This window comes from Apostichopus japonicus, chromosome 9, assembly GCF_037975245.1.
Source record: "Apostichopus japonicus isolate 1M-3 chromosome 9, ASM3797524v1, whole genome shotgun sequence".
Classification (NCBI taxonomy): Eukaryota; Metazoa; Echinodermata; class Holothuroidea; order Aspidochirotida; family Stichopodidae; genus Apostichopus; species Apostichopus japonicus.
The window spans coordinates 6,146,236-6,161,670 of NC_092569.1; the positions used below are offsets into that span (position 1 = coordinate 6,146,236).

Below are 15,435 nucleotides of genomic sequence, written 5' to 3' on the forward strand. Positions count from 1 at the left end.
ATTTGAAAATGATAAACTTGTAAAGAAGATACATATCAAAACCATTGTGTAACGTTGTTTACTCTCTCCACTGAATTCATACATGCATCTTAATTTCTAGTGCTTTGATTCAGAGTTTTTTTTCAAGTTTGAAGAGATCTAGCAAATTCAGAATCTATAGTTTGCTTTAATAAAAGGAAGCCATTCCTAAATTGTATATTATTATTCTATGATAATATCAGATAAGACTCTTTATCACACTTTATGGTCACTTCTAGCCTTCCAGCTCATCCTGTGTGCTGTATGTTTACAAAACTATTGTTGATGGCCTGTGAGTAATTCCTACCATCTGTTTGTACAGTTCTCTAGTATTAATAGACTTTATGATTAGCCAAGGTGTCACTTTATTATCACTGTTTGCTTAGAATGATAATTTATTAATTATAAATTGGCTGTTTGAGAGTGGATATGGTGTGCAATTTACAGAATCTATGCATCAGTGGACATCAGTACTACTGTATAAGAGCTAATACTGCATATTAAATGCGGTGTCCCATCTTTTCTGGCCGGTAGTTTTTTTCTTATTATTATATCTTTTTGTTTGTTTTGAAATTTCAACAAGGATATTCAGAACCCTCCAGTTGTCATCTCTCCCCCCCCCCCCCCCCTTCTACAAAAATAACATGATAGTGCAAGTACTGTACTGTAATTAATTATTTTAGTTAATAATTAAGGATTTGAATATAAGGAGCTGTTCTTTGGGTCAGCAGTCTAACCAAATCTACTGAATACCACTCAGAATTATATTGATCCAATTAGTTAAGGAATCTATAGATCTACTTTGTTTACACCTCATGATATAGGTTAGCTAAGGTAAATAGTATCCAAAGATTACCTTGAATCTACATGCAAATTTCTTTAATTTTTCTGTCCAAATTTTATGTCATGTCAGTTTTTAATCAGGTAAAGAATAACAAATGAGATAATTTCAAAATGTAAACTTCGTCATGAGAAGAAAGTTTAGCTCTAAAGGTAAATCTAAAAGAATAGTATATATTAAATATGCAAAGTTAAAAAAGAGGTAGCAAGTAAATCCAACTAGTTGATGCAGTGCACTTGTGCACTACACTTATAGCATTACTGGCCAAGTGAATGAAGCCTACATGGCTGGACTTTGAAACTTAATGTTTCATATAGTCTCTGTACATTTGCAGTTTCAGAGGCTAGCTGCGCAGCCAACTTATTCTGAGCCTGTCACGGCACTCACAAGCCGCCTCACTTTGTAGGTAAAACCTTGTCACTTGTAAATATTCACACCTGGTAATTAAGTTTTGGAATGTTCTTACAAATAACTTTGGTATTTAAACTATAACATGCTAATAACAATAACAACAACAACAACAACGAAAATGTCAACAACATTAATAAACTAGTACAGAAACGAGTCTTAAATAGGTAACTCTAATCTCACCAAGTCAGAGGATCATTATCAATACATACATTACATACCATACAGTACATCTATTCACCAGCAGTAAAATAAGTGATTGAAATAATAAGAAGTGCAGTATAATAATCAACTCCTCATCTTTATAGATCATTAATCATTATCACATGCAAGGAGATCTGTGGGCCTGTCATTCAAATGAATAGATATTCATGTAAATTAGTAACTTATGGATGGTTTTGCCGATCTTTAATTGACTAATTTGTGTCATCTTTCCAGAACGTGCATGCCAGTGAATAATTTATGTGGTACTGCATATAGAAGCACACTGAAAAGGCAAATAGACCAAATTGCTGCACAAATATAAGGCACATTGATAGACCAATTGCTGCACATATAAAAGGGCTGTTCACACTATGTGCGATGCAACACAATACAATACGATATGATTAAAAAGGCACACTATATATGCGATAAATGCATCATGGAAGTCATCAGGAAGATTTGTTGTTGCCTCTCATACAACCAGCAGTCATGAATTGTGTAGAGTATACATGCCTACACTAAGGCAAACGACACAACATAATATGGGCAACAGTCATAAGGTGTGTTGTATACCTAGGATGATATGGAACTAAAGTAGTTTGTATGGCTTTGCCATAGATGTAAGGAACAAAAATAGGAAAGGGGAGATCGCTATGGGTACATTATATATTGAAGAAAAGAATGTGGATACCACAGTTTGGAACTGTTATGCATACTACAGCTTGGTATTAACCTATGGCATGAAGTTAGTGCTTCATGTAATGATATTGATTCGGCAATGAAAATACATTGCAGTGGGACACATTTATGGTAGGACAAAAGTTAAAATTGTTTCAACAATTTTGTGTCCTATTGCATGTAGTTTGAACTCTGTCATAATACCCCAGTTATAAAGGATCTTCACTGGCTTCCTATTTTAATTTAAGTAAAGTTCAAAATACTCCTACTTGCATTTCGTGCTCATGATTTACAACAGCCTGTGTATCTTGCTAACCTTCTTTCATGTTACCTTGGTGTACGCACATTACCTTCTACAAGCAATTCATACATCTGTGTACCTAAGTCATGTGTGAAGGTGTACGGATTCAGAAGTTTTGCATACTCTGCTGCAAGTCTTTGGAATCAGTATTCAGACCATCTTCAAACTTGTTCTACTGTAATCTTTCAACTTTTAAGAGGTTACTGAAGACTCATTTATTCCGTTCTGCATGTCAATGTTGATGATTTCCACTTTATGAAGCGCCATGGGCAGTTACTCGTTTCCTGGGGTGGCGCTATATAAATCTACATTATTATTATTATTATTATAGTACTGTTCAACTTCTTTATTGTATTGTGTCATATCGTTTTGTGCCATACAGTAATGTGAAAGAGGATACAATGGTATATCACAGTAAAATAGCATAGCACATTGCTGGGCACTAAATGCTTCGCATACTGTACAGAACATTAATATAATGTATAGTAGTAAAGCATACTGTAACACTGCAGTACATTCAAACTATTTTGCTTGGTGTCCCCAATTTCTACCTTGGTTATTCTGGCGACCCTCCAGTGGCAGACCCATGGGAGGGGTTTAATTTAAGGGGGAGGCGTCACCCCTTACTAAGATTTTTCTGCATAATTAAGATTGCTAAAATGCAAAATAGTGACATATTTTACATGATTTTAAAGGGCAGTCTGGTGGGGAGAGGGAGGGGGATGTATGCATGTGAAGGGATATGTCTCTGTGGTTGACAGGTTATCATTGACCAGGGTAATATTGTTATGTGAATTGAGCACTATTATTGGCGGATATGTCTGCACTTTATAGATCCTCAATATTATTAGAATTATTATTCCATTTATGCTAGACTTGATTTTGGTGTGCAAAGATCTCAAAATACTTGCATGCAGACATTATAAAATTTAATGAGCTCGCTGTGTATGTTACTTGATCGAGTAATTGCAGGTGACCTTGACAGTGCACAGTAATAGCTAAATTTAACATGTAGGCCTATTGCATATATCAAACAATGTAAGAGAGTTACATAGGTTTTATCATGGAATTCAGCAAAAGTACAGAAATGACATTTTGAAAGGTTTTTTGGCAAACATGTAGCCACTTAATAAAACAGGGATATTTGTTGTCCCAGCCAATGCCTACGTACAACATCCATGTATGGTTGCAATTTTTGTAACCACATTTCCTAGTTGCATTTGTGTCAGCTTAATTAAGTTTAATATCTCAAAGGACAAAGAAGAAATGGTTAGCTAGCACTGTAGCTGACACTAGATCATCTAATAAGTCAAACTAGTGTTTCTTCTAAATCTAAACCCATGAGTAGAAGTAATCTCATAAGAGTCTCTCCATTCTGCATAAAAGTTTCTCTCCGTAGATGAGCATTTACGCTTGGACGGAGATAAAATTTCTGACAGATGAACTGTAGTCTAGTTTGATGGATGAGACAGTTTTGTAGCAGATCCAGTGAGAGGGGAAGTGTATGCCGTAATAAGTATGGCTTCATGGTAGTCAATTAGGCAAACATAAATTCAAAGAAGGAAAGTAGGAAAGAAAGCTTTCTTTTACAAGGTTTGGGATAGAATCTTCAGACATGACTGCATAACTACCAAAGATAAGTGGATCAAAATATTTTGACAAAATTGTCGTGTATTAAATAGTGATCATTTTTGGAAGCTATTATAACTGATGACTGTAGTGTACTTATGTCTGCCAGCATCCTCAAAGCTACTCAGAATAAAAAGTTGAAAGGGCAAAATAAGTGGATAGAGAACGTAACAGTAAAATGTCGATGAAAAGTGTCTTTGTACATGACAGTGCTCGACAATATTTTTTTCAAAAGTAGAAGTCCATCGTCAGGCCTTTTTGTCCTGAGATTGTGGTAGCCTGTTAACAATTTGAGAAAGCTCATAACAAATTTTTGTATACATTGTTGCATCTTCCGTGCCCATGAAGAAGCAAACAACACTCATCCAAATTTGCTTCCAGCATAATATGACTGTGCAAATGTCATAAAACGTTAAGGCCTCTTTGTCAAAATTTACATCATGAAACATTTCTGACATATCATGAAGTTAGGTCGCCCAAATGCATTATGGAGGAGCCCCGGGCAACAGGCGCATAGGAATTTTCGAGTCCTGACATACAATTACAGAAGTTCATAATAACAATGGTATGCAGGAAATTGGATTTACTCCTCAGTTCTGTAGACTTACCCCATCAATTTTGTGAGATTAGATATTATGTTTCACAAAGGTTGTAGAAAAACAGATTGCTATTTACCAATTCCTAAGAAAGACCAAAACTGGTGTCACATGATCATTGATTCCTTTGTTGATGCCTGTATGTTGACACAGGGTGCTTTTACCCTAGATACGGATCAGATCCCAACTCCAGGATCTGATCCTGACATCGAGATTACGGCTGTAGTGTAAACGCAGTTCAGATATAGCTGCTGTCTATTTATCTGCTTGCATTAAAAAGAATCTTCCAGAGTCACAAATGTGGAATTATACGAAATGATGTTAAAATTCAATCCACAGCCCAGTTTATTTAATTTCAGATATGCTCACTTCATCCTTTAGAGAGCTCATAGCTTCCATGATTAGCAAACACCATATATACTGTAAAATTTTCTTTTTGAGGCATAATTACAAAGGGTTATTGTCATATTGTCTAATTAAATTAATATTTTATTGTGTTGTATACCTCAGTGAACAATGCAAAGAAATTAGTTCTGTGATTGAAAATCCTGTTGTTTTTGCTTTCTGCAAATTAACCACTTGTTGGTAACTTTGTTTACAAATGTTGCTAATATTATAGAGGATAATGTATTTTTTTCCTGGAGGTGCTGTTTATTATCTCTATGAAGCTGTCATAATGATTACTTGGGCTTGCTCATTAACACTATTCTGTGTCTGTTTGTTGTTATATAAAGTGTTGACCCATTAATCACATTTACAAGATCAATTTAGCATTTGACCTGTAATTTCAATATATGCACAGTATTAAAAAAAAAAACTACTCAATGGACGCTCTGAATTCACTGTATATTGAACAATTTAATACAAATTTCTGCCGCATGCATGTAAACATGTATGTACAGTAAAATAGCAATAGATAAGTGCCATATTGCAGGTGGTTTATGAATTAGATTATTCAGTGTTTATCCCAAAACATTCTTTTTAACTTCACATTAACAACATAGTACCAATTAATGACATTCAACAGCATTTGTCTTCTACTTAGTACCAAATGTTTCATGTTATTCGGGAACATAAATTTCTTACATTGTTTCCCAACGTGTTGTGTTATTTACTTCGCTCCTTGGTTACCTGTCCGCCACAACTTTGACACTCTTGATTTACCTATCGTTTTGGAATTTCCCCGTTCGTTAACGTTTTTGGTTTTCTCAAGTTTTGCCTTGCATCTGAGGAACTGACAAGTATTAGCTTAAGTAGAATAAACTTTTTATAAAACATAACTTGTTTCTTAAAGGTCTACAACTTATCAACATTAATTTTGTGCCCAAGGTCATCCTTTAAAGACATGATAGTTTTCGATGATGTGAGGATATTGTGGTTTTCCTCCGTTCTCATGTGGCACTGCTCAGCTCAGCTGATAACTAGTTCGGTCGTTGTGCTACATCCATCTGTCATTGCTTGCATCTGCATTAACACAACGATGTGAACCATGAGTGTTTAGAGAGAAATTGCCTGAAAAATTTAAAGATATTACTACAGTACTTGGTATTACATTGAAAACCGTACTATTGTACTTTTGCCATATCAAATTTTGTGCCTAAAGTGATGATACTGTACCTGTACTTACTGTATACATATAGTACCCAAGTTGACACATTTGATTGAAATAAAAACTGTTGATCTTAAATAAAACAGCTTGACCTTTAAAATAAAAAACAAGAACATGTTTAATGGATACTGTTTAACCCAGAGTGAAGATAAAGGTAGAGAAAAACATATTGAAAGTGCAAAGTCATATTTTCTTCAATCTGATGTATATCCATCCAGCCACAGCTTTTTTTTTGTGTGTGCAATTGTCTTATGCTCTTAGCTATTTAGATTTATATCGCAATGAAGGAATATTTCCTAATTTTCTCTCATCAGGTTCGTATGCAAGATGTTCATACAGGCGAGGAGTTGATTTTTATCTGTGACAGGTGGATGTCTAGAGATGAGGATGACAGCGATGTTTGTCGAGAGCTCGCCGTCTCCAGAGATGAGCAACCTTTGGCAGGTTTGTCTTAGCACAAAATTAAGAACACAGCCTTCTGGGAATTTTTACCAAATGAAATTCTTTGTAATAATGTATCCCATTGACCACAAAGTTGATTTGGTTGGTAGAAAATACCCTGCAGCAATGTCATACTGGCCTTTGTTTTATTTGCACCCAAAAGATATTGTATTGCAAAGTTTTTAATCAGTTTCATCGAAGTGTGTATGAAGTTCTTTTTTTTTTAATCTGATCTTTTCTGAATGGACATTTTTGGTGGGGAAATTGGCCAGTCACGTAGAAAAATTTCAAAAAGGACTAGCCTGAGTGAAGCTAATTCATTCTCTCTCTGCTGGACTGTCATTAGTGCTTCAGGCAGATTTGATGATTAGAACTCTGTATCAGAGTTCTGGCATAAGGTGGTAAATTAGTAAACTGCATTTCCTTTTGTATTGGAGATACATGTGATTTTTGTTTGCAAACAATCCATTCTTTAAAAAGAATGAAAAGATAGCACATAGGCAAATTTCTTGAAAAGCTGTAGATTGGAATTACCAGAAATGGACTTGAGATTAAATGAAGTCTCTGGATAAGGGTGGGGGGGGGGGGGAATGGAAGGAAATACACAGATTATTTATTTACAAGGAATACATTGTTGGTCCAACTCTTGCGAACAAACTAGGAGAGATATTACCTGCTGTAGGCCTGTACAACTTTGGTAAACACTTCTGTTCCCACAATTTTGCCAACTCTTAAACTTTTAACTATATTAGCTAAAACATAACCAATGCTAGAAATCATAAAGTAAAGAAGAAAAGAAAAAAAGTTTTGTTCAATAGACATATTAAATGTCATCAATTGCTGAGAATACTGCATGGTTTATCATAAGGACAAGTACAGTATCTGTATTCCTTGCAGTTTGTTTAAGATTTTTCATCTAAATAGTTAATTCTTCAAGTGCATCACACATTTTTCAATATTGTAAACAAAGTTATAATGTATCCTGATTGTGCTAACTTTGCCTCCTGGAAACAGGAAATGATAATTTATACGAGCAGGTGCATTTTTCTTTGCTTTGAATAGGCACTACAGATTCAATACAATTCATACTATTTTTAATCAGAATCTACAGTAATATGTTACAAAATCGTATATGTTGCATCAGTGAGTGCCAGAAAGCAGCCTTGTGATTGGAATAAACAAGTTAGGCGCTGTAAGACATCCAATTGCGAACGTAACCAAATAGTCATTAAATTAAATTTCAAATTTTGTTTGAAATTACATATTTGAATTAGAAATGCGCAGAATGGACTATATGACCTCCAGATAACATGTCCTGTGCTCTAACAACTGAGCTAATTCAGTCCTTACACGATTTCTTTCTTTGTGGTCCAAGCAAGCCAGTGTGCATTATAGTCCACTCCAAGCATTAGGGCAGCTAAGGTTTCAACAACTGTATTAACAGGAGAGAAACTGTCAGTGTATTATTGATGATAGATATATATTTTCTATAGTTTGTAAGACATAGCTTGATAAAATCTGAAATTGGAGCTGGTACAATGTTTTGTCATTTTAACATTCCTGCAAATACTAATTGAGTTATATAATTGGCTAGCATGTACATACATGGAGCAACCTACAATCCTCATGTAATTAATTCCTCTCTTAATTATGTAGCTGTCTCCTCCTATGTATGCACTCCGATGTACACCTAGCCTACAAACTGGTAACATTATTGAACTGTACCCCTAATGACCCTTCAAGGAGGTCACTCCTTCTCCCTTCTGAATCCACCATTCAGAAGCCTACACCGTGTTTTCCTATGTGGAATTTTCATCTTCTTGAATCTTATGGAGACGTACTGTTCATTATTGTTAGTGCTTGACTAATTTACCAAACTAATACCTTGTTCTGTTGCATATATATAAACAGTATATGTACTGTACAGTAACCCTAAGAGAAAGATTCTGTTATCTTCATATTAAACATACACTCAAGCGTTGAACATGTTCACTGGTATTGACAGAGTGTACCATTTATTTGATACCATGTAGGGTTCTGTTACTATCATAGCTGATACCTAGTAACAACTTATACAACAATGATCCGTGTTTGCTTTCAGTATGTTACAGAAGTAGATGCGTCACTTCATTAAATATAACATTTGTCTGAAACATCATTGTATCCGCTCGAGAGAAACTTGTAAATATTTGATTGTTGAGAATGTCATCAGCCTTTGGGCATGAAACAAGAAAGAAGTGTTTATGGAAGTCTGCTACATTATATAGTATTAATGTATTCTTGTTTTTATGTTTGTTTTTTCTTTGCATATTTATCTGTTTTTCAGTAATAAAATATCAAGTGCTGGTTACAACAGGGAATTACTGGGGTGCTGGATTGGACGGAAAAGTTTACATTACTCTTATTGGTGAAAGAGGAGACAGTGGACCAAGGTTACTCTACAAATCAAACAGAGCCAATCCCTTTGAAAAAGGCAGGGTTAGTAAATTCAATGTTATCCTAATCTGCAAAAATTAAAAAAAAAAATTATGATCAAGATATAAAATTTAAGATTTAAAGCCATTATTTCATAACACATGAACAAGTTCAGTTCAATATGGAAGTTATTTGGACATTATTACTTTGGATCATGTAATATATTACCAGACTAAAACTTGAGTACACCACCTTCCTTTCATTCTTCATTTTGAGTAACAATCTAACTTTCCTGTGTTGATTACATGAGTGGTATTTCCTATCACCCAATTAGTTGCAATAGCCTCATTACCTGATGAGTAAATAACAAGAATAGCACAGATTGTATGTACAATGGTCAAGGCCTTCATACATCTCCCATGGCAAAGTATTTAATTGTAGGCCTATATATGCTATGGGTTCAAATCACTTTCCAAAGTACGGGGATTGCTTGGCCAATTAAACTTGTGTCATGACATCATTGAAAACATATTGACACATTTTGGACTCACATATTTGTAAGGTGACTGATTGTTATGATTTAAGTATGCTTTATGATACATGTATGAATTCATTTAATAGTAGGACTTAAATAATGTGTTAGCAGAAAATGTCATTTGTTTTCATTTCAAGGCCTAACCTCTCTGCACAACAACAGAATCAATGGAGTATCAGATTGTTCAACATTGAGTTTGACAAATTACTACATAAAAGAAAGGAAGGAACTGCTAAAATGTGTAATTAGATTCCTCATTGAACCAGTAATAAACAGTATTAGTTTGGAATGGGAAATTATTTTGCATTCCATATTTTTTGACAAATTGTGAAAGTCAGCTTGCAACCATTCCCCCCCCCCCCCTTCTTATTAACATGTTTGTATTTACCTGATTGAACTGGATGCAAAGGCCAAAGGAAAGATTGAATGCGTAGAAATGTTTTCTTGTATTTCACACACAGACGGACATTTTCCATCTCGAGGCGATAGATCTTAATAAGCTGAAGGGAATTCTGATTGGGCATGATTCTGATGAAGCTGGTGAGTTGGATCATTCTATGCTGGTGTTGTACTATTATTACTATTGTATTTATGTGACGTGTGCATCGGTGTTATCTAATTATTTGAATGTCAACAAAAATTATTTCTGGTTTGTGCAGTTTGAAGAATGTTGTACGGTCGAAGAAAGTTTCCCCTCGTTACTTTTCAGCCTAGACAAAGATTTCGTTCAAGATTTTGTTATAGTAATTTAAAACAAAAACTGAGACATCTAGCTAGGTACTGTATAACACATACGGTGATAGCAATACAAGTGAACCCTAGACTAGGACATATAGGGGTACTGTGCTTGTGGAGGGGGGTGGGTGTGAGGGGGGGCAGTGGATGAGGCAGGACTGCTTGGCAATGAATTAAAAGGTTGAAATACTGACTTTCATGATTAATTTAAAACTTCATATCCTCTTACAGTAAAAGTATAATATGAGTATAAATTACATATCCTCACACAGACGTAAAGTGTTCCCACGGACAGCGGTTGTTATGTTTGCAAACAAAGCTTTGAACTGAAATATCATATCATGTAGCATTTTGCCCACGCAAAGTTGCACAATCAAGCTTAAGCAAAGAGAAGAAACTAATTACAAGTATATTTTATGATAATTATTATTTTCTTTTTTCTTTTGGCACAGGATTTTGATTTGTTTTTATTAAGGAAGGTATCACATTGAAATAACAGTGTGGAATAACATATGTGGCATGTGAAATGTCATATCCTGTTGTATTAAAAAAATATAATTCTTTCATTTGTGGCTAAGTTTCTCTTTGAGCCTTACAGTGGGTTGTGAAATGCCAGCTTTTCTCTTCATTTATTTGTCATTATTAAAAAAACAAAACTAAAAGGTATCCAATATTTGTTTCCAATTCCTTGTTTGCCTTCAAAACTCATCCAATTAAATGATGTGTTATGCTTATAATTGAAAAGCAAACATTGCTGCCAGAACTTCAGTATCGTCTGGATAGTTTCATTGTCTTCCACACTACGGAGTGTTAGCTCAGTGGTTAACGCCGGTGCCTTTCAATCGTAAGGTCCCCAGTTCGAGTCACTCCAAGATTAATGTCTGTCGTCCAGTTATAATATCATGGACGTTAATTATGAAACTAAGAGACTAACTTCGGTCAGCTTGCGGCTTTGATACGCCAATGATCCCTTCTTCGCAAGTTTCTGCTTGCAGGAGGATCTAAAATACATACCTACCTTTGTAAAGAATTGTCTGAACACATCTCTCTTGCTTGACGGTCAAAGACACCCTTTAACTCATAGACAGTATTGATATTTACCACCCTGTGCAATCAGCTACCTGCAATGCACCTACCTTTATGATAAAAATAACAGGTTCCCTGCATCTGGTATGTGATTTTGATTAGTTTGATGGACTTGTGAAAGAGTTATAGTCATAAAGTACTTCTGTTGGTGATTCTATGTAACCTTTACTTCTGATGAGAAGTTCTCTGGGTCAGTTCTAGAGTAGAATAATCGCTCCCGAATACACTTTTAACATACAAAGGAGATCATTGCTTGTTTTAACAGGTTGTTGGTCTGTACCTGCTAACAACATAAATGTACAGTTTCATACTTTTAACTGTATGCAGGTACAGTCTGTTAAATTATTGTCATCTTCATGACTACATATTTTGCCAATTGCTGATTATTGGCTAAGTTTTTTCATGTCTAGAGTTAGAGCCAAGATTTTAAATTCATTAACGACCAAGAGAACCTACAGCATTGCCGAATATGTTTGTCTTTGGTATGATTTATAAAATATTGTCAATAACATTGCTAATAAAATTGTTAATAAAAACTCCATGCGCAATAGAAAAACAAAAGAAAAGAAAATTGTTGGGACTTCAATATAACCTCATCATTTGATGTCAACATTGTTGTTTGTATTTTATTTTCCCATTTTATAGATAAAGGCTGGTATCTAGACAAGGTGGTCGTCAAGGAGACGGAGGGAGAGAAGAGAGATTTCTTGTTTCCTTGCTATCAGTAAGTATTTCTCTAGAAATTCAAGAAGAAAGGCAAATGGAAGAAACTTCTTTCAATTCTGTAATTCAATCTCTATCTTCTATAGGAAGGTCTTTCACTTAATCGATAAACTCTACAATGGCAACTTTTCTTTCTTGTATTTTGATTCTAAGCTGTACAACTTTTTCTAAGATACGCAGCTGCTTCTTGAGCATAATACATATAAGTTATTCATAGTCATGGATACAGCAAACATTCAGGACAATACAAAAGTTCGGTACTGACAATTCAAAATATGAATGTCTGATTTTTCTGTATATGTCTTATAAATGGGCTTTCAATCAGTGCAATGTTACATTTCAAAGTAAAAGAAAAAAATCAATAAGAAAAGTCCTGTCGAAACATTTCCTGGGAATTGTATATACGTGAAGCAACTATTTAATAGTGTACTCTTTACAGGGCAAAGTTTTAAGGGTTGTATCTGGTTTTTCCCATACGACCAGGTTTTACTTTTTGAACAGCAAATTTCGTTGACAAAAAATATGTAGCAAAATAGCAAATATCAATATGTGTACACTGTAGAAGAGAATGTGTAGGTAGGTGTGGTGAATAGGACACCAGCTTTTGGTCAGTAAAGCTACTGTATCCTTCGAGTGGATCATAGGCCTATATTTTTGTTTTATTTCAGTATCTCCAAAAGTGATGGAGGTTGATACCAATTAATTGTTTTACCTAAGGGTATTAAATTACAATGCAATTTGAATTTGATGTAAACAACTAGTCGTCTGCTGTGACAATTACAGTACTTCTTAAGTTGAAGTTGGTCTTTCGAAGAGAAATTTGGTTGTCTTTATCTTCATAACTTTGATATAGGTTAGAACAATGAAGTATGGAGTGAATAGCTGACATATATGATAGATGCAAAAATATTTTGAAACTTAGGAAATATTGTATATAAATATTTTGGACATTTAACCATCAATTCGGGCCATTTGATAAAAAGGAAAATCCTGCAAATTTGTTGCTAGAATCTTACTTGGAGTCAAATTTTAAATAAGGAACAGTTAAGTGCTTAAATACTTTCCAAACTTAATTATGGCTCAAATTATGTTTAGTGCAGAATGTTGACTGATGTATTGCAACTGTGCACCCCCTTTGTTGTGTTTGGTTTCTCTATATTCAGCATGTCCTTCATATATTCTGCTGAAGTATTCTGATTCTTTTGTCAAATACTGTTTATGTTCCTAAGGTGGAAAAATTAGGGGGATAGGATTGCCTCTTCTATGTCTTTGGCTTCCGCCTAAGATCTTGTAATAAAGATATCTTTTGTGGGTGAAAAGTGAGATAAGTGAATCTCCCTAAGTAAAACTGAATTGCTCCTTTCTGTTCGGATAATTCTTTGTAACATTTGGATGAGCTATTCCATAGGTTTGTCAGGGAAACCAAACCAACAGACAGTACAAATCCATATATATCATATTTTGTAAGGTTAGTATTCTCCTTTGTACTGTAGTCTGAAATAATCTGGCCACATTTTCATATGTGAACATATTGTAAAATATCACTCCTTTCTTCATCACAAATTGATGCACACAAGTTTGCCTCAAGATAAACTTTGTCAGAGACACAATTTGTCTTTGCATTTTGCTGAAAGTAATGGAAATATGGAATATGAGATGAGGTTAAAAACCGGGTAAAGAAAAGAGTGTGTTATGATTGAGAGGAAAGGTTTTAATGAAAGACCCTTGTACCAGCATCCCTGGTGGCCTCCTTTGTAGTACAGCAGCTGGTAGTAAGCTTTGATGTAGAGATCTGTCTACATTGTTAGAACTTGATAACTTCACTTATTATGCATTTCATCTAATTGCATGTTAGTACTTACAGCGTGACTGCAAATGCATATATGTTTGTATAAGAATGATTTGCCATTAGCTCTTGCTATATATCCTTTATACTGTACAGTTACTGTACCTACAAGGTAATTTCCTGAGATGTGGAGATGATTGTGTTGTCTTGCCTGCACAATCCAATACCATTAGCTGTAATCTAATCTCTCTGCCCGTTACAAAGGAATAGGCTATGGCTGAAGCTCCACTTTGTAAGGGTCATTGGATATGAAATGAGTGTAGACTATGTGTCCTCTGTGAAATAGTAATAATGAGATTGTCACATCTGCATTTCACTTCAGTAGATGTGTCTCTTCTATAGAATATCATGCAGCAGGCATGGTAAGTGTTCTATGCTTTGTAAGTTGCAGGGATGAAACTTCAAACAAATTAACATAAGACCTATTGCTTAGTAAGAGTATTTTTGTCAGAAGAGCAAGTTTAAAATCAACAGAGAGTTTGTTTTGTCAGTCCTGCTATTATGCAGAGGCTTTTAAGGACTCATTGGTGTAGTATATTTGCCAACACATAGTGTTTGTCACTGATGGATATATGTACAGCTAATAGTTATGGTAATCTGGAATGGTGGAATGCAATAGAACAAGATTGCATGGGAATAACATAGATGATATAGGCAGCATGTTACATAAAGATGGCTAGCTGAACCTATCACATGTATCAGTAAGCATAGTTAGCAGTACTGCACTGTAATGTATCAGTAAGCAGAGTAAGCAGTACTGCACAATTGACATTAATTATATAAAAAACCTGCAAATTCTAGAAAGAAATTGCATTGTTCTTGAACCCTCTGGACAAAACACATCACCCTTGTAGCTGTTCTGCAGATTCCATGCTTCACAGTCATCTTGTCTACTATTTTTTTATGGGTTCACAAAGCAGAGTTTTTTTTAAATTATTGTCTCACTCTCTTTACAATTTGCCAATACTTTCTCAAAGTCATAAAATCTTAAAGTTAGTTCTTGCATTGACTGAACAATTTTCAATCCTGTTAGGTAATAAAATGTCATAATACTATAGTTCATTAGCTCAACATAAAAAATTAACATTTGGTACTTTCATTTCATTATGTGTCTTGCTCACACAAATTGTAGAACAGCCATATGATATTAATGGCATTGATTCTTTTACTGACAATCTCTAACAATGTATCTTTGTTTTTGGTCAGTTGTAATTGCAATTTGCTAGTTAGGGCTACTAAAATTTGATTTTATAGCAAAATTTCAAGTTTTGGAAAGGCAAAGGAATTTTATAAACATGGTCCAGAGTACAAGTGATATTAGGATCCTAACAGTTAGGTTCTGTACTATACCTACAAAGATACTGGAGTAC

The 15,435-nt window shown here is 34.7% G+C and overlaps 1 protein-coding gene across 4 annotated transcripts in view; it reads left to right on the top strand.

The window, feature by feature from the left end:
- The window catches only part of LOC139974565 (uncharacterized), a 135,385-nt gene that overhangs the window by 43,460 nt on the left and 76,490 nt on the right, over nucleotides 1-15,435 (top strand). For all 4 annotated transcript variants that reach the window (XM_071981798.1, XM_071981794.1, XM_071981795.1 and 1 more), the window contains exons 6-9: nucleotides 6,599-6,728; nucleotides 9,052-9,203; nucleotides 10,137-10,215; nucleotides 12,142-12,220. In XM_071981798.1, the coding sequence (XP_071837899.1) occupies nucleotides 6,599-6,728; nucleotides 9,052-9,203; nucleotides 10,137-10,215; nucleotides 12,142-12,220 (440 nt within the window). The remainder of the gene's footprint in view (nucleotides 1-6,598; nucleotides 6,729-9,051; nucleotides 9,204-10,136; nucleotides 10,216-12,141; nucleotides 12,221-15,435) is intronic.